The sequence below is a fragment of the Cannabis sativa genome, chromosome 9, assembly GCF_029168945.1.
Source record: "Cannabis sativa cultivar Pink pepper isolate KNU-18-1 chromosome 9, ASM2916894v1, whole genome shotgun sequence".
Taxonomy (NCBI): Eukaryota; Viridiplantae; Streptophyta; class Magnoliopsida; order Rosales; family Cannabaceae; genus Cannabis; species Cannabis sativa.
In genome coordinates, this window is record NC_083609.1 from 46,462,651 (window position 1) to 46,481,840 (window position 19,190).

The window sequence follows — 19,190 nt, forward strand, 5'->3', positions numbered from 1 at the left end:
TCCCTATTTTTAGCAAGAGTTATTTGTACTTAATAATTAATTATAATATTCTCATGTTATTACAATTGTGCCATTACTATTTCTAATATAACTATTCTACTAGCTTTTTGTTTATAAAAGAATTAACTAAAAATAAGAATAAAAATAAAAGACAAATACATATATTTTAAAATAAAAAAAAAGTAACGATTAATATTTATATAAAAATTGTAAGTTTTTTTTTTTCTTTTTAAGAAATTATACAATATAAAAATTAATACAACTTAATTTTTTTTTTCTTTCTAAAAAAATAATAATTTTTTTATGATTATTATAATTATATTATTTATCAATATAAATACACTAATAAACCATCTAATATATTTATATATGTAATTAAATACTTTTATTTATTTTCTCTGTAGTATTTACATGTACTTTTTTTTTCTTTTTTAAATAGGGTATTGCATATATATATATATACTAGTAGAATAGACACATAGCATGTGGTGTACTCATCCTAATATTAATATTTTCTTATTATAATTTTATATATAGTAAAAATAGGTATACATATAAGATAAATAATAGTTCAAATATTTATCTATATATATTTTACTGTAAAAAGTATAGCGAATTAAAAAAAAAAATTGAGCTACTATAATAATTTTTTTTTCTATCATTGACCTTTTTTTAAAAAAAAAAAAATACATCGTTTACCTAGGATATTAATTTTTTTTTTAACAATAGTATATTAATTTATTGAACCTCATTTTATGCTATATTAAATAAAAAAATATTTGAAAAATATTGTATTAGAAGTGGAGTGAATTTTCACTTGTATAAGAAAAAAGAAAAACAACTTAAAAATAGAGTGATCAATCTGAAAAAAAAATAGTACTATATAATAAAAGAATTAATAAAATATAAAATAGTACAAACAGATTAATAATAATAGTTTTAATTCAATGATTTTTTTTAATTATATTAACTTTTGTATACATTAAATTTATTATAGTTTTTATTTTTTAAAAAAAAAAAATCTTGCAATTAATCTATGTATAATTTAAATATATGTATTATACTTTTATAATTTTTAAATATGGTTATTTTTTTTTCTTCCAAATATATATAAGTAAAAATAAAAAGTTAATGAAGTATATAGATTATAATAAATAACTAGTTATTATAAAATAATTTTGTTCGAATGACATAATTGTAATAACATTAGAATATCATAATATTTTAAACAAAAACAAACTTTACTCAAAATTTGACATTTATTACATCAAAGAGAGAGTGTAAAAGAGAGAGTGGGATAGAGAGTCTCCTTAGCACTCCTCATTAGGAGTATATCAGATAAGAGTACATCTTTAGAGGAAATTATATTGTATACCTACTTTACTTTATTTATTTTAATTTTTAACTCTATTTTCATATTCTTTTAAGATATACACACTTTTATAGATGATGTCCCCATTAGATCTCTTAGGTTAATGTAAATTATATGCTAGACTTAAGTAGAGAATGAGGGTATATTGGGCAACCCACTCATAAAAGTGGGTATATTTTAATAAAATGTAATATGAGGATATTTTTGATTAGTGGATATAAAAAAGAAGTATTTTTCAACTTATCCCGTTAATCTAAACGTTTAGAATTAATAGTTTTTTTTGGAGGGGGGGGGGGGGGAATTTACAAAAATATTGTAAAATGGGGAAGAATTTATAAAAATATTGTGACACATAGTTTTTTTATATTATTATTTTACCAACTTTACAAAAATATTGTGTTTAAATTTTTAAAATTACAAAAATATTGTGTTTCATTATAATAAAAGAACATCTAAAAAACAACGCTGAAACACCTTAACAAACAACATGAAAACAACTATAAAACAATAAAAATATATCTACAAATCAACAGTAAAATAACAAAATATTCACCTTATTGGCTCAGAGATTAGCCTCAGAGAGCAACATCAACAAATATTGGCAGTTGAAGCTAAAAGACAACTAAAGCATGAACAATTAAGCATGTAGCGAGTACTTCTCTTCCCAAATGAGCCAATGGCATATCAAACCCATCAATGGCAATCCACCCATATTCTTTCAAAAGAATTAGCGAAATAACATACCTATTCTCTTAAACAAGAAATAACAAGTAAAAATTAATGATCCACTATGTATAAATCCCAAGATACTAAAAATTGTATGACATAGGGTCAGAAGACACCCAAGAATCCTCTTGCTCTCAGAAACAAGAAAATAAAAGATGATACTCCCACTACCAATCTGCCAAACATGATTAACCACCAATCTCCCTTGCGATAAAACCTGCTAAACTAACACAAAAGTAGAAAAAATTTACTCTTATTTTAACAATAAAACAAAAACACTAATAAATTAAAATAAGAAATCGCGACCAATAGAGATGATCATGAAGACCAATATTCTTCTTCGCCAGACCATAATCGGATCTACCAACCCCTTCCCATCTAGCCAAGTACCCACCATCACGCTAGAACCATCCGCCACCAAAACAAAAATCTCGAATCGATGCAAATGTCATACCGCTAAAATCACAACGATCCAACAAAAACCAAAGCATTAGGGATAGAAAAAATGCACAGCCCACCCCAAGGCCCAACCCCTGCCTGTCGGAAGCCCACACCATCAACTACAAGTGATGCGCCCAAGTGAGAACCCCCAAACAAGATTTGGCCACACCCAAAGAAAAAAGAACACCCAATCCTAGCACCGTCCTCCAAAGTCGCAATACCAACCATAGCGAAGCATTAAGACCCCAATCCACATATATAACAATCAAAAGATCCACCCTAATTTCCCGTTAGGAAGCCCCACTAGAACACCAAAACTGTCCCAGATTCTAGCAAATGATCCTTAGTAATAGAGATCCTAGCCGACTAAGATGACTCAAATGATACCACAAAGGCCCGCAGGAACAACCAAACGACATCCTCGCAGATCTATCCTAACACAGTTTCACACCGGAATCTCGAAGCCACCGAAAACACTAATTTGAGAATCAAAAATCACTCTCGACCAAAGTCACGCCAGAGCCCAAAGAAGGTTGGTGAGCCTTGGTTAAAACAAAAGAATGAAACTGGCGGCTAGGGGTGTTCATCAAACCACCCAAACCGCTTAAACCGCTCGCACTGCACCACACCGCAAAAAATATGTGGTTTAAAATTCTTTGCAGTGCGGTCGCGGTTTGAATTTTTCTTAAACCGCGTGGTGCGGTGCGGTTTGCAATTTTGAATTGTTAATATGCGGTTCAAACCGCACCGCGCCACACATTATAAAAATACCAATTTTTATATTTATTTAGGTCCAATATGTGAATATTCAACTCAAAGTCCACTAATTATTGTATTGTTGACACTTAATTTTTTTTTTCATATTTATTTTCAAGCCTTATGGTATTCTAACAAGTTTTGCATAAAGTTTGTTGTATTTGTGATAGTTTAATTATTTAGTGATAGTCCAAACAGCATAAATCACAAAAACTGCACCACACTGTTTTTTGCAGTGCGGTTTTTGCGGGTTTTTAGTTTCGGGATGCGGGTGCGGTTTGGGAAATTGGAAAAATCGCATGTGCGGGTTGGTTTGAAAAAAATAGTCAAAAACCGAACCACTTGCACCGCGAACACCCCTACTAGCGGCTAAGAGAAAGAGAATCCCTAGGCACCTCACTATTAGTGTAATTAAGCATCTGATCCTATACAATTTAATGAGAAATTCTTTAATGCACCCTATTAAAAGAGATACACTGATACATCTCTCTCTATTTTAGTATCTGAAATAATTTTTTAGTCAAATTTTTTTCATGGTCATGTAAATTATAGTTATTTAAGACATCCTGCAAAATTTAAAGAAATTCAAAAATGTTTAACATGCTAAAAATTGCGTTCAAGCAGTGTGTTGCACTCGTGACTATTTTATTTTATACCCGTGTAAAATAGACTGTTTGAACATTGTTTTCTATATTGTAAATTATTCGGAATTTCTCAAAATTGTATAGAATATCTTAAATAGCTATAAAGTATATGAATATATAAAAAAAAAATTAGACTAATTTTTTTTTTCTAGATGTCGAAACAAATAGGGATGCATCAGTACATCCCTTTTAAAGAGGCGCATTGTAGAATCACCTTAATATTTTTTTTTTATAATTATTATGAAATATCGCTAATTATTTATAAGATCTTCACTTATAGATGATACTAGCTATACTCCTAATGATTAAGACCTCAACTCACATAAATAACAATCAACAGATCCACCCTAATTTCCCGTCAGGAAGCCCCACTAGAACACCAAAACTGTCCCAGATTCCAGCAAATGATCCTTAGTAATAGAGATCCTAGCCGACTAAGATGACTCAAATGATACCACAAAGGCCCACAGGAACCACCAAACGACATCCTCGCAGATCTATCCCAACACAGTTTCATATCGAAATCACGAAGCCACCGAAAACACTAATTTGAGAATAAAAAATCACTCTCGACCAAAGTCACGCCAGAGCCCAAAGAAGGTTGGCGAGCCTTGGTTAAAACGAAAGAATGAAACTGGCGGCTAGGGGTGTTCATCAAACCGCTTAAACTGCTCGCACTGCACCACACCGCAAAAAAATATGTGGTTTAAAATTCTTTCTAGTGCGGTCGCGGTTTAAATTTTTCTTAAACCGCGTGGTGCGGTGCAGTTTGCGATTTTGAATTGTTAATATGCGGTTCAAACCGCACCGCGCCACACATTACAAAAATACCAATTTTCATATTTATTTAGGTCCAATATGTGAATATTCAACTCAAAGTCCACTAATTATTCTATTGTTGACACTTAATTTTTTTTTCATATTTATTTTCAAGCCTTATGGTATTCTAACAAGTTTTGTATAAAGTTTGTTGTATTTATGATAGTTTAATTATTTAGTGATAGTCCAAACCGCATAAATCACAAAAACCGCACTGCACTGTTTTTTGCAGTGCGGTTTTTGCGGGTTTTTAGTTTCGGGGTGCGGGTGCGGTTTGGGAAATTGGAAAAACCGCATGTGCGGGTTGGTTTGAAAAAATAGTCAAAAACCGCACCACTCGCACCGCGAACACCCCTACTGGCGGCTAAGAGAAAAAGAAGCCCTAGGCACCTCACTATTAGTGTAATTAAGCATCTGATCCTATATAATTTAATGAGAAATTCTTTAATGGACCCTCTTAAAAGAGATACATTGATACATCTCTCTCTGTTTTAGTATCTGAAATAATTTTTTAGTCAAATTTTTTTTCATAGTCATGTAAATTATAGTTATTTAAGACATCCTGCAAAATTTTAAGAAATTCAGAAAAGTTTAACATGCTGAAAATTGCGTTCAAGCAGTGTGTTGCACTCGTGACTATTTTATTTTATACCCGTATAAAATAGAGTGTTTGAACATTGTTTTCTATATTGTAAATTATTCGGAATTTCTCAAAATTTTGTAGAATATCTTAAATAGCTATAAAATATATGAATATAAAAAAAATTGGACTAAATTTTTTTTCTAGATGTCGAAACAAATAGGGATGCATCAGTACATCCCTTTTAAAGAGGCGCATTGTAGAATCACCTTAATATTTTTTTTATATAATTATTATGAAATATCGCTAATTATTTATAAGATCTTCACTTATAGTATACTAGCTATACACCTAATGATTAAGACCCCAACCCACATAAATAACAATCAACAGATCCACCCTAATTTCCCATCAGGAAGCCACTAGAACACCAAAACTATCCCAGATTCCAACAAATGATCCTTAGTAACAAAGATCATAGTCGACTAAGAAAACTCAAATGATACTGCAAAGGCCCACATGAACCACCAAACGGCACCCTCGCAGATTTACCCCAACACAGTTTTACAACAGAATCACGAAACCACTGAAAACACTAATTTGAGAATCAAAAATCACTCTCGACCAAAGCCACGCCAGAACCCAAAGAAGGTTGGCGAGCCTTGGTCAGAACAAAAGAATGAACCTGGCGGCTAGGAGAAAGGAAAACCCACTATTTGTGTAATTAAATATCGATCTTATATAATTTAATTTAATAATTATTATGAAATATCGCTAATTATTTACAAGATCTTTACTTATAGATGATACTAGCTAGACACCTAATGATTAATAGCAATGATGCCACGCATAATCTTGGATAAGAGCAAAATCAATGTTTTAATACTTCAATTTTCCAAGAAAGTCAGCAAAACAGAGAATTTACTAGCTATTACACTTTTACAGTTGTACCCAGCCAAAAAAAAAATGCTATTAGACTTGTGAGTGGGACTCAATATTTGGATCATAATATATCTTTGTGCTACAAACATCCGAAACATGATGTTTCCAATTTTAATTTTTTGTTATAATGATCTTTCCAGTTTCATGAAAATAAAAATTAAAAACATATGTGGCATGCATTAACATAAAATGGAAAAACATAAGTGTAGTGTTACAAAATTAATTCCCCTGACTCAATCGTGACTCATCAAAATTTTGCCCGCCAACCAAAGTAGAAAACAATTGGATACATAGTGAGTTTGGAAGAGACGAGCTTTGCATTTGCAATTGCAATTAAAGAAAGTCGACAAAGCAAAGTTGTTTACTCCTCTCCAATCGGCCGTTACCTTCCCCAGACAAACACCACTCCACTCCACTCCCTAAATCCCTGCTTTTTTATACGCCTATAAAACTCCTTTCTTCTGCTACACATTTGATTTGCACAAATACTTAGATTACAACACAACACTCTCATCCTCTCTGCTCCCTCCCATGGCTCATTCCCATCCCGATTCGCAAACTCCCCAAACCCTTATCGACACTAATGTTCTCGTCGCGAAATCCCTTGCTCGATTTGGCATCGACCGCATGTTCGGTGTGGTGGGCATCCCCGTAACCTCGCTGGCTAACCGGGCCGTAGCGCATGGCGTTCGATTTATCGCATTTCACAATGAGCAGTCTGCTGGGTACGCGGCCTCCGCTTACGGCTATCTCAGTGGCCGGCCCGGTGTTCTTCTCACCGTCTCTGGACCAGGCTGCGTTCATGGCCTCGCCGGAATGTCCAACGCCATGGCTAACGCCTGGCCGATGATCATGATCTCTGGCTCGTGCGATCAGAAAGATTTTGGCCGCGGTGACTTCCAAGAGCTTGATCAAATTGAAGCCGTGAAACCCTTTTCGAAGCTATCCGTGAAAGCCAAAGACATAAGGGAAATCCCGGAGGCTGTGTTTCGAGTTCTCGATTGCGCCGGTTCGGGTCGACCCGGCGGATGTTATTTGGATCTCCCTTCTGATGTGCTGCACCAGAGTATTCCGGAATCAGAAGCTGACGACCTCTTAGCTGCTGTGGCCGACAGTTTCGCCAAGCGAAAGTTGTTAGTGAGTTTGCCAAATTCGGAGATCGAGAAAGCCGTTTCTTTGCTTAGACACGCTGAGAGACCTTTGATTGTTTGTGGGAAAGGAGCAGCTTTTGCTCGTGCGGAAGAACCATTGAAGAAGCTCGTTGAGAGCACTGGAATCCCATTTCTTCCTACTCCAATGGGTAAAGGTTTGTTGCCTGATACTCACGAACTGGCAGCCACCGCTGCGAGGTCTCTTGCTATAGGTAAGTGTGATGTTGCCCTTGTTGTTGGTGCTAGGCTCAATTGGTTGTTGCACTTTGGAGAACCTCCTAAGTGGTCTAAAGACGTCAAGTTTATTTTGGTTGATATCTCTGAGGAAGAGATTGAGTTGAGGAAACCCTATCTGGGATTGGTCGGAGATGCCAAAAGGGTGTTAGAAATGATCAATAAAGAGATCAAAGATGACCCATTTTGTTATGGGAGGAATCATCCATGGGTGGAAGCCATAGCTAAGAAGACTAAAGATAATGTGTTAAAGATGGAGGTTCAATTGGCTAAGGACATTGTGCCATTCAATTTTATGACTCCAATGAGAATTATTAGAGATGCAATCTTGGGATTGGGTAGCCCTGCTCCTGTTTTGGTCTCGGAGGGGGCCAACACTATGGATATAGGACGAGCTGTTTTGGTTCAGACGGAGCCCAGGACCAGGTTGGACGCTGGGACATGGGGCACAATGGGAGTTGGTCTGGGTTACTGTATTGCAGCTGCTGTGGCCTCGCCTGATAGGCTTGTTGTTGCGGTTGAAGGGGATTCTGGGTTTGGGTTCAGTGCCATGGAAGTTGAGGTATGTTTCTTTTCTTAATATGCTAACTTAACGTAGAAACTCGTGTGCCTCTAGCAATAAAACATGCCTTCTGTCTTATGATTTCCATGGCCTTCATATTCTAGTAAGCATAAAACATGTATGTATGTATGTATATTAGATAAGATAAGATGATAGAATTATTTGATATGTGTTTTGCTTATGAAACATGAAATTTTTCTTTCTAAGCAAAAACTTGTACAACTTAAAATCATAGTTTCCTTATTGGATAAAATGCCCACCTAGCTTGGATTTTTTATTTTATTTATTTTTTAGATACCTACCTAGCTTGGATTTGGTTGTTCATTCTTCATAGACTGGGGTTCACACAAATCATAAAATTATTGGTGTCTCTGATTACCTTGTGACCTTCGATAGGCGTTATCACTATCTATGGTTGAATTCCTCCTGCCTTACTCTAGTTGAACTACCTTTGAAAAGCTTAGTAGGTAGGATAATGAAAAGAACGTGGTTAAGAAGCCAGTCAGAAGATATAGGATTTTCTATTTTTTTTTTTATTTTAATAAACCTGAACGTGATCTCAGTGGCTATGATGAATTTTTCTAAGCTGCTTGTGTATTTCTCTGAAAATGAGAAGTGTTTCAACTTTAATAAGTTCGAATGACTGCAGCCTTTGGTATTATCTCAGTTTATTATAAAATGAACAGTGCTGCTTTTTTTGTTGTCCTTTTCTTTTGCCTAAGGTTTGCAGCTTGTTAAGTTTGATTTTTGTTACCATAATTGTTAGTTTATATGGCTCATTCTAAGCCTAAACCTGAATCTAGAACTGCCTTTGAGATATTTCATTACTGTATGCTCATATTCATTTTCTCAAATTTTGCAGACATTGGTTCGATATCAGCTGCCTGTTGTTGTCATTGTCTTTAACAATGGTGGAGTTTATGGCGGTGATAGAAGGAACCCTGAAGAAATTAGTGGCCCTTACAAAGATGATCCAGCACCCACATCCTTTGTACCTAGTGCAGGATACCACACTCTAATTGAAGCCTTTGGAGGGAAGGGTTATCTTGTTGCGACTCCGGAAGAACTAAAATCTGCTCTTTCGGACTCATTCTCTGCTCGTAAACCAGCTGTTATAAATGTTATAATCGATCCATTCGCTGGTGCAGAGAGCGGAAGACTTCAACACAAGAATTAGTTCATCATTGTTGTCTATTCTTATTTTCTGCCCTCCAAGTTGGTTTGGCATGCCGATTTGATAATAAATAATAGAGTTGTGCACATTTATGTTCATATTATATAATATAAGCCTATAAGATATCATTTCAATCGTGCTTGTTGACTCCAACTATTGTTATGACTCTATTACTTGATTCATGAGCGGTTTGACAGGAAACCTCAAAATAATCAAGCTTTATCACATAAATTTATATTTTTTTTAAGTTGTGTTTTATTGGGAGGAATGAAAAGAATGAGAATGAGAGTAATAGCATTGGAATAGAATAAAATTTGAAATGCATAATAAAAATTAATAAAAAAATTATTAAATTCTTTTCATTTTAAAATAAAATAATCATTCCAACCACTACCATCTATGGTGCCACTGCAATGATTAGGTTTACAAGGTGTTGATCAGCAGGGTCCTTATGGTATCACCGTTGAAAAAGGAGAAGACATAATAAGAAAGTTCAGATTGTTTGCGTTGCAGAAGTGGGTGGGGGCGAGTAGTGTGGTTGTTGAGTTAGTTCTTGGTGATGCTCTTAGTCTGACTCTTATGAAGTATCAGAGACAAAAACGTACTACAACAAAACTAAACGATGTGTATACTGCTTTCTTTGTTTTTTTTTTTACAAAGATTAATGGTCCATTGTTGCTCTCCATCAAACATTGTTCAATGTGGTTCAAACATAAAGTGTGTTATTATATGACCTGTTATTAACTTAAATGATATATCATTACTCTGTTCTAACCTTTCCACGTTGCCATCGAGAAAATTTTCAAGAGGTCCTTTGAAAGAAAAGAAGTGAGAAATTTACAAAATTTTGGATTTTGGGCAAATATTAACAATTTTATTGCCACACGACAAAAATTACTTTTATACTGCCTTAGAATTTTTTTTTCTTTTATACTGTAGACACCAAATATCAAGAACAATGCCTCCATCTTCCACACCCATGCACAGAACCACCCGACACAGAATCACCACAGCAATACGAGAATACCTGAAAACAACCATTAATTCCGGCAAGATGGAACAAAATAGAGAAATCGACATCAAATAAATAATCATAGCAAAACACCTGTAAAACAACATTAAAACAAATTAAAAAAAACAAAAAGAAAAAAGGATTAAAAAAAATTATCTTCTACGCATCCTCAACACCAGATGCTATAGTGACTATATTTGCAAGGCCAATCTTGGAAAATTAGAATAAAAAAACTACTAAAACAAAACTAAAGCAACACAAAAACAAATGTAAAACAATGAAGTAGATATAACCACTTAAAAAAACATAAAAGAACTACACCCCTCAAAACTCTTTTGCCAATGAGCTCGTCAAATGTATTTATAGGAAAATCAGAATAAAAAAACATAAAAACAACCGTAGAAAAAGAAGAAGAAAGGTATTTGTTGACTTCGCTTTTAGCCAACGACAATGAGTCTTTTTTATAAGCGATAAACGATATGTAGTAACAGATATATGATAAAGCAATAATAAGACACAAGAATTTTATAGAGGTTCAGCCCCGAGCAGTTCGGTAATAGCCTAATCCTCGTTATTTGTATTGACTTCAGATCAAGGAGAAAGATTCCTTTTCTTATAACTCTTACAACAGTATCTTTTAATATATAATTCTTAGATAGTAGTATAGTCTTAGCTTAGCTGCTTTTCTACCGATCCTCTGCCCAGTGAATATACATCATTATTTATAGGGCTAGGAAGCTTGAGGAGGAAGAGTTTCCTCTCTCGTTACAATGCGTATAAATAGAAAGATCGTGGGATCAATGCTGAATACACTGATAGTGGGATCGTGTGTATGCCATATCCACATAAATTGATCCCTGAGTTATAGGGATTGAGCTGATGACTCATGATGCAAAAGCTAAATTTGCTAAGTGTTGGTTGCCATGCGCGGATCGCTGAATACCTTGCTCTTGGCATGCCAGCGAGGTATCCTACTCGGCCTATCTTCCCGAGCAGATGTTCCAAGTGCATTCCACGTGTCACCATTCTCGTGATGCCACGTCAGAGTGCAAAAATCGGGATAACATTTGCCCCCAAGTCTGTACGGGACTTCCGAAGTTGCGTGTAGACTTCATCCGTGCTGATTCTGCCTTTGGATGGGGACACGTGTCGAGCGTGACCGTTCGAGACTCGATGTGAAGCTGACTGGGCGTCCCTTCGGTTTTCGGTTAATAAATGCTTTGCCAATTAATATTTCAAAATCTGATTTTCTCTCTCCACGGCTGACGGTTGCACTCGATTACTTCTGATTTCCCATATTCGTTAAGGCAGGAAGCTGAGGCGTCTGAGGTTTCTTTGAGACAATTACTTCTTTTTCGTGACTTGCCTATAAATATCCACAACATTAGCACATAAACTCATTTCATCACCCTTCTTTGCTAAGTAAGCTTGAGAGCGAAAAGAAAATTTCTTGGCTTCAAAGTCGCCGAAGTGCCTTCGTACAACTGCTGGTTGGATAGACGTTGCTCTAACCCAGACACTTGAATCTTGAGTAAGTTTCTGATTTCCTTTATGCTTATCTTTGCATGTTTACATTTCGAATGCAACTTCTACTATGCTGTAGAAAAATGTTTGGGAAACCCTAGGTTTAGAAACCTCTGTGATTCTTCTTTATCATGTCTTCATGCGGGTTTACAGCCATAATGCTTGTTTCTGAACTGCATAACGCCCGTCTTTCATCGTGCTTATTCTAAGCTTCATGAACTTTTTTGCCCTAACTCAAGAAATTTTTTTGACTTCTTGAGTTCTGAATTTTCTTTAAACAAAGCCGTTCTTTAATTTGTTGAGTACTCCTGGTCGGCATATTTGCTTGTTTATTGTTCGATATTCTGACCAACACTCATCTCGTGTGTTGTCTTTTGTAGATGAACTCAGGTGAGTCTTGGGGACTCAAACATCGGATCGACCAGGATTTGCTTCAACTTCTGCACGAGGATCATCCTCGTCTTCGTTCTAGTCCTCCTTCTTCTAGTGAAGGACATTCTTCTGGCCTTGTACCCAACCGTAGGATGATGGCTCGTACAAAGAAAACCATGCGTCTGGCTGACACAACTGACCCTCAAGTGGCTCGGCTCGCCACTTTGCCCAGCGCCGAACAGGATCCGGCCATCCAGATGGAGGAGGATCGTGAAGGGGATGTTGAGGTCCAAGAGATCGAGGAGCTTGACGATGTGCATCCTGGCAGTCCCTCCGAGGTGGAGGAAGAGGAAGAGGTTGAACCCCCAAATTACGGGGGGTACAACGAGGCTGGGGAGCCAGTCGATGCTGACGGAGACGTCCTGGTCGAGGGTGTGGACTACGTCAGTGAGGAGCTTGCTGCGGTGGCTCCTCATAAAAGGCAAGGTGCCTTGGGCGCCAGGTGGGTAAGTCCTCCGTCCAAGATTACGGAGGTGCGCCTTCGAACCCTTGACCAGGGCGGATACCTGGGCGAGCTGGACTGCTACATTCCCACCCACAATAATCGTGCCACAAACCCTGACAAGGGGATGTGCGCTTGGTTTGGAGCCCATGGTCAGCAAGGAGCGTTGATGCCCTTGCATAAATACTTTAAGGATGTGGCGGATTTCTTCGGTCTCTGCCCGACCCAGTTCACTCCTAAGGGCATCAAGTATTTGTCTGCCCACTTCGTCCTCTATGCTTCCCAAGGGTGGGGTACTCCTTCTCCTCACGAGGTTGCCTGGTTCTTTGATTTGAAGTCCACCCCCGAACAAGGCAGGTCGGGGTACTTCTATTTCTCTCAATCGGGCTTCAAGTAGTTGACCGACATGGATGACAAGGCCATCAGCAAAATAGGGAGTTTTACTGATGAGTACTTCATGGTGAAGGATGCGAGCATTACCCGGACTTGGTTCCAGCAGATTCTGACATGTCACCATCCTCCCCTCACTCTTGCTCTTAGGGATAGAGCTCAAAAACTTGCTCGGTTGTCGGGGGAAGACTAAAATATTAATCAGTTGACCTCCGATGATAACCTTGTGAGGTACGGGCTCTATCTTGAGGACTTTACTCCTAAGTCCGTGGTGGGGAAGAAGAGGAAATATGATGTTGGTCGGACTAAATGAGCTCATAAGGAGGATGAACTCATTAAACTTAAGCGCGAGGCTAAGTTGAAGGGAGGTGCAAGGGCCAAACAATATGATCAGGAGCCTTTGAATCGTGAAGATGAAGCTGAGGAAGATCAGGTGACTCCACTGAAGAGGAAGAAGAAACTCCAGGCTTCACCCAGGCCTGTTGAACATGCAATTCCCATAAGGGAGCCCATTTCACCTGCTCGGCCATCTCCTCCCGTGTTCGGAAAAGGGAAAGCTGTCATGTCTGAGATAAGATCGATGTCAGGTTATGATGGACTTATAAGTCTTGTGCGGGTGGTCACCTTGCATTTTACTTGTTCTTGTTCTTGAGCTTCTTGATTTTCATGCCTTGTGTTTCTGATGGCTTTCTTCTAACCATACTGTTTTTGTTCTGTGCAGACATGTCTCGACAGATGATCGACGCTCTGAGGAAGAGAATGGGCGGAAGCTCTAGCGCCTCTCCTCCGGCCAAGAAGTCTAATGGCGGTGAGGGGTCCTCTTCAAAGGAAAAGAGGCCTTCCGGGGAGGTTATTGATCTTTCCGAGGAGCTGACTGCTGCGAACCCCTCTACCCCCAAAGCTGCCAAGTCCAAGGAGTCTGGACCACCAATGGCTGGGCCTGAACTGGTCAGGAGTGATCCTGAACGGGTGCATGCACTAACTCCACCTTTGCCAGTGCTTCCAGAGCCCAGAAAGGGCAAGGAGATGCTGGCCCATTACATGAACTGGCTGGTTCCTGAGGTCAGTGAGCAACTGGCTGGTGCTGACAACGACTCTTCTTTGGATGTGCTGGTGGGCGGAGTCTTGAAGGAGTTCACCAAGGTAAGTTTTTTTTGATACTTCTCTTTAATTCTCCACACTTAGCTCAATATGCTAAAGTTTTTCCTCTGTGCAGGCCGGTCTGAAGTTGGCCTACACTTACTTCCGGGCTAAGTCTGCTGCTTCCAAGAACACGGCTCTGTTTGACACCTTGAAGGCGGAGGCGGACTTGACCAAGAAGGAAGCTGAAGAAGCCAGGGCGGAAGTCGGAGCTATTCGGTTGGAGTTGGACGAAGCCAACAAAAAGTTGTTTGCTGCTGAGAAGAAAATCACTGTGCTGACTAAGGATCTCGAGGTTGCTGACCGTTTTGAGGAGACCATCGAGATCTTATCTGCTGAGGTAAACAGTCTTCAAGATGAGAGGACTTCTCTGCGAGCAGTTCTTCATCGGATGAAGGAGGAGAAGGATGCCAAGGAGGGGGAGCTTTCGGCCAAGGTGGACAGGTTGAAGGAGAAGGTCAATGCCTTGGAGACAGCCGGTCTTGAGCTCTTCTTTGATTTTTGGAAGGCTAATCCCCGGGCCAAGTTCGACTACTTAGGCGACGCTAAGGACGTGTACCTTGAGTACAGCGCGACCCAACTGTGGCTTATGGTGGAACTGAGGCGGCTGCTTCAACCTCCGGTCAGACTGCTGGTGCTCCTCCCGTTCAAACAACAGATCCTCCTGCTCCAGTTGGCCCAGAAGAACCGAACCAAGAGCCTGGGACTCCAGCTTTTTAAACACTTCTTTTTATCTCCTTTTATATATATATCTTATTCGGCCTCAGGGCCTTTTCTAAGACATAACGACCGGCCAAGCGGTCTTTAAACTTGGAATTATTTTTCATTTTTTGGACAACGGGCTGACCGGGCAGCTTTTAATCCCGGTATTACGTGCTTTTGTCATCCTTAATGAATTTCATTCTCTGTATAATTGTCGTGTAATTGTGATTGTTTTATTTTTACCAAATGCTTTGTACAGGTATAGGTGCCCCCCAAGTGACCGAGCAGACGTATAACTCTTGGTCACTTGTCTTTTACAAATATATTGCTTATCTGTTCGGTGTTTTGGGTTTGACCAAACCTTTTGTACGCATTTTATGGTAAATTATAAACATGCTGATTTTTTTGACTCAATTGAATTTTGAAATACTATCTTTATTCATTTATTGATCGAAAAGTGTATTTGTTACCGTAGTAACTTACACCAGAGCTATTTGATCTAATCTGATCTTTTAGCTTAACATGAAATAAAACAAATTGCAGACATAAGAAACTGTACTTTAAAGTGGTCACCCTGAGTACTTTGTTTCTTTTATCGAAACCTTTGGGCGTAGTCCGCCCAGAAGGCCATTCACTTAAAAGCAAATGTTCATTTAGTACTTAAAGTGGTCATCGACCTGGTACTTTATTGGTAGTATTTTCTTAAATGTTCTCTATTCCAGTACCGTGGTACTAGAATGAGTTGCATTTTTTCATCATACTTACCTAATTTTTATGCTCCGGAGTTGAGAACTTCGACCACTTGATATGGTCCTTCCCAGTTAGGTCCTAGTACACCTGCCGTACTGTCTTTGGTGTTTAGGGATACCCTTCTCAGGACCATATCTCCCACGAAGAATTTCCGAGCTTTCACTTGTTTGTTGAAATACCGAGCTACTTTTTGTTGATGGGCCATCAACTTTAAGTTTGCAGTTGCTCTTCTTTCTTCAATTTTGTCAAGTGATTCTGCAAAGAGTATGTGATTGGTACCTTGATCGTACGTCAATCTTCTGTGGGAAGGTGGCTCGAGTTCGACGAACAGCATAGCTTCATAACCGTACGCCATTGCAAATGGTGTCTGTCCGGTTGCTATTTTTTCCGTTGTACGGTATGACCATAGAACTTCGGGGAGTTCTTCTGGCCAGTTTCCTTTGGCATCTTCGAGTTTCTTCTTTAGTGTATCCTTCAAGGTTTTGTTGATTGATTCAACTTGACCATTTGCTTGAGGATGCGCCACTGCGGAGAAACTTTTGATGATACCATGGTTCGCACAGAAATCAGTGAAGGATTGGCTGTCGAACTGTTTGCCATTGTCTGAGACTATTTTGTATGGTAGTCCGAACCGACATATGATGTTCTTCACAATAAAGTCTTGAACTTTCTTTGATGTAATGGATGCGAGTGGTTCGACTTCAGTCCACTTAGTAAAGTAGTCAACTGCTACCACTACGTACTGCACTCCGCCTTTACCTTTAGGTAATTGCCCGATTAGGTCAATTCCTGAAATGGCAAAAGGCCACAGACTTTGCATCTGTGTTAGCTCGTTGGGCGGAGCTCTTGGTATCTTTAAAAATCTCTTGCATTTGTCGCACTTCTTAACATAGGCTTTCGAATCTTCAATCATCGTCGGCCAAAAGTAACATTGCCTTAGAATTTTCTTGGATAAGCTCTGTCCGGCGGCGTGATTTCCACAGAATCCGTCATGAACCTCAAATAGGAGTCGTGCAGCTTTGTCTTGAGTGACACATCTGAGTAATGGCATCGAGAATCCTCTTCTGTACATGACTCCCTCTACTATGATATATCGTGCTGCCTTCTTTCTCATTTTTCGAGCTTCATTTCAGTTATCTGGGGGTTCCCCAGAGTTGAGGTAGGCTGCTATTGGCGTCATCCAGTTTGGGGATGTATCAATCATTTTGATTTCTTTCGTGCCAGTGATGCTAAGCTCTTCGTGGAACTGGGTAGGAACCAAGTTTGCCTTGTCATTTACATTGCTGCTTTCCAATCGAGCTAACGCGTCTGCAGTTGTATTTTCTTCTCTTGGAATTTGTCTGAGACCGTAGCTTTTGAATTGTGCGAGCATATCGTGTATTTTGCTCAGATATGCTATCATGTTTTCTCCCCGAGCCTCATATTCTCCGAATACATGATTTACCACCAGCTGTGAATCACTGCAGATTTCAATGTGTTCGGCCTTCATCTCCCAGGCTAGTTTTAGTCCAGCGATTAGAGCTTCGTACTCGACTTCGTTGTTAGATGCCTTGAATCCAAACTTGACTGCAGCGTGCAGGTGTTGCCCCCTAGGCATGACGAGGGCAATCCCTGCGCCAAATAGTTGATCTGTAGCCGACCCATCCACATGTAGTTTCCAAGTCGTTTTGTCTTCATTGTTACTTGGCTGAGGTGCTGGCTCGGGGTTGCTTTCTGGTATGCTTTCTTTTTTGCCTGTGCATTCTACCACAAAGTCGGCCAAGGCTTGGCCTTTGATTGTTGTTCGGGGTTGGAAGGTGATTTCATACTGACCCAACTCTACTGCCCACTTGAGTAACCGTCCAGAAGCATCTGGCTTTTGTAGTATTTGTTGTAGTGGTTGTTCGGTATATACCCGAACAGGATGAGCTTGGAAATAAGGCCTCAACTTCCTTGTTGCTAGAATGAGGCCGTAGGCAAGTTTTTCTACTGACGGATATCGGCCCTCGGCCTCAATGAGTCTTTTACTAATGTAATAGACTTGGTGTTGTACGTTGTTCTCTTCCCTGATCAGCAGGGCACTCACGGCATGTTCCGTGACAACTAGGTATATTCCTAGTTCCTCGTCATCTAGAGGCTTAGAAAGTACGGGAGGTTTTGCAAGTTGTGCCTTTAACTCTTGGAAAGCTCTTTCACATTCTTCTGTCCACTCGAACTGTTTGTTTCCTCGCACGATGTTAAAGAATGGGACACATTTGTTCGTTGATTTTGACACGAATCTGCTGAGTGTGGCGATCCGTCCAATTAAGCTTTGCTCTTCTTTGGTTTTTGTTGGCGAGTTCATATCCAAGACGGCTGGAATCTTTTCTGGATTGGCTTCAATTCCTCGGGCATTAACGATGAAGCCTAGAAACTTTCCCAAGCTAACTCCAAAGGAACACTTTAAGGGATTTAGTTTCATGTTGTATTTTTTGAGGACTTTGAAGCATTCGTCCAGGTCGTCTATGTGCCCTCTAGCCTTTCTTGATTTGACGAGCATGTCATCCACGTATACTTCCATATTTCGCCCGATCTGGTCTTTAAACATTTTGTTTACCAATTGATGCGTGTCGTAAGCCACAACAAATTTACTATTTTTTTAATTCAAATACTTTCAATTATTTTAGTATAATCGTAAGTAAAGGTCGATCCCACGAGGACTATGTTTATTCAATTATTCACAAATTAGTACGAATTAGGAAAAAGAGGGGTTTTGAAGATTAGAATAAAAATAAAAATTAAAGAAAAGAACAAATTTAAAGTAAAGAATACGATATGAGAAACTAGTTAAAGGTTATTCGCCACCCTTAACAATCATTCCTAATTCCTATTAAAGAATGTAATTTTCAGTTTCCAATCAAACTATTAATCCCGCAGATAACGCTGAAGCAGTCAATTATCCCAATCTCCCTATTGTATGTAATCAAGGCGAAGCGCTCAATAATTAACTCTTTTACCTAAAGCAGTAAATCTATGAAGCATGCAATTTATTTAACTTAGATAAAACATTGAGATTTATGGAGATAGACTAATCTAGGCAACAAATCAATGAAGCATATAATTCATTTAACCTAGGTTCTATTCTTCATCACAAATTGTAATTTGTCACAAACACTTAGAATCCTAGACTATTAGGTGAATAGTAATCCTAAGATGACGGTAGATTAAAGTAAAACCTAATTTAGCGGCCGTCTAAACAAGATTAAAACAATAATCATAACATTGAACATAGAAGAATAGAAGCAATTTGATATAATGGAAACTAAAAATTAACATTCAATAATAAAATTAAGAATTCATGTTTTGGGTTTTGAAATAACCCTTAACTAAAAGAAAACTACTCAGAACTAGACATTAATGAAAATCATAATATTTAATT

The 19,190-nt window shown here is 38.3% G+C and overlaps 1 protein-coding gene across 1 annotated transcript; it reads left to right on the forward strand.

Annotated features, from left to right (window-relative positions):
- Positions 1–6,058: 6,058 nt before the first annotated feature.
- On the forward strand, positions 6,059–9,535 carry LOC115722296 (2-hydroxyacyl-CoA lyase). The gene is made up of 2 exons (XM_030651468.2): positions 6,059–8,227; positions 9,090–9,535. The coding sequence occupies exons 1-2, from the start codon at positions 6,812–6,814 to the stop codon at positions 9,402–9,404; spliced, it is 1,731 nt and encodes a 576-aa protein (XP_030507328.2). The 5' UTR covers positions 6,059–6,811; the 3' UTR covers positions 9,405–9,535.
- The last annotated feature ends 9,655 nt before the right edge of the window (positions 9,536–19,190 follow it).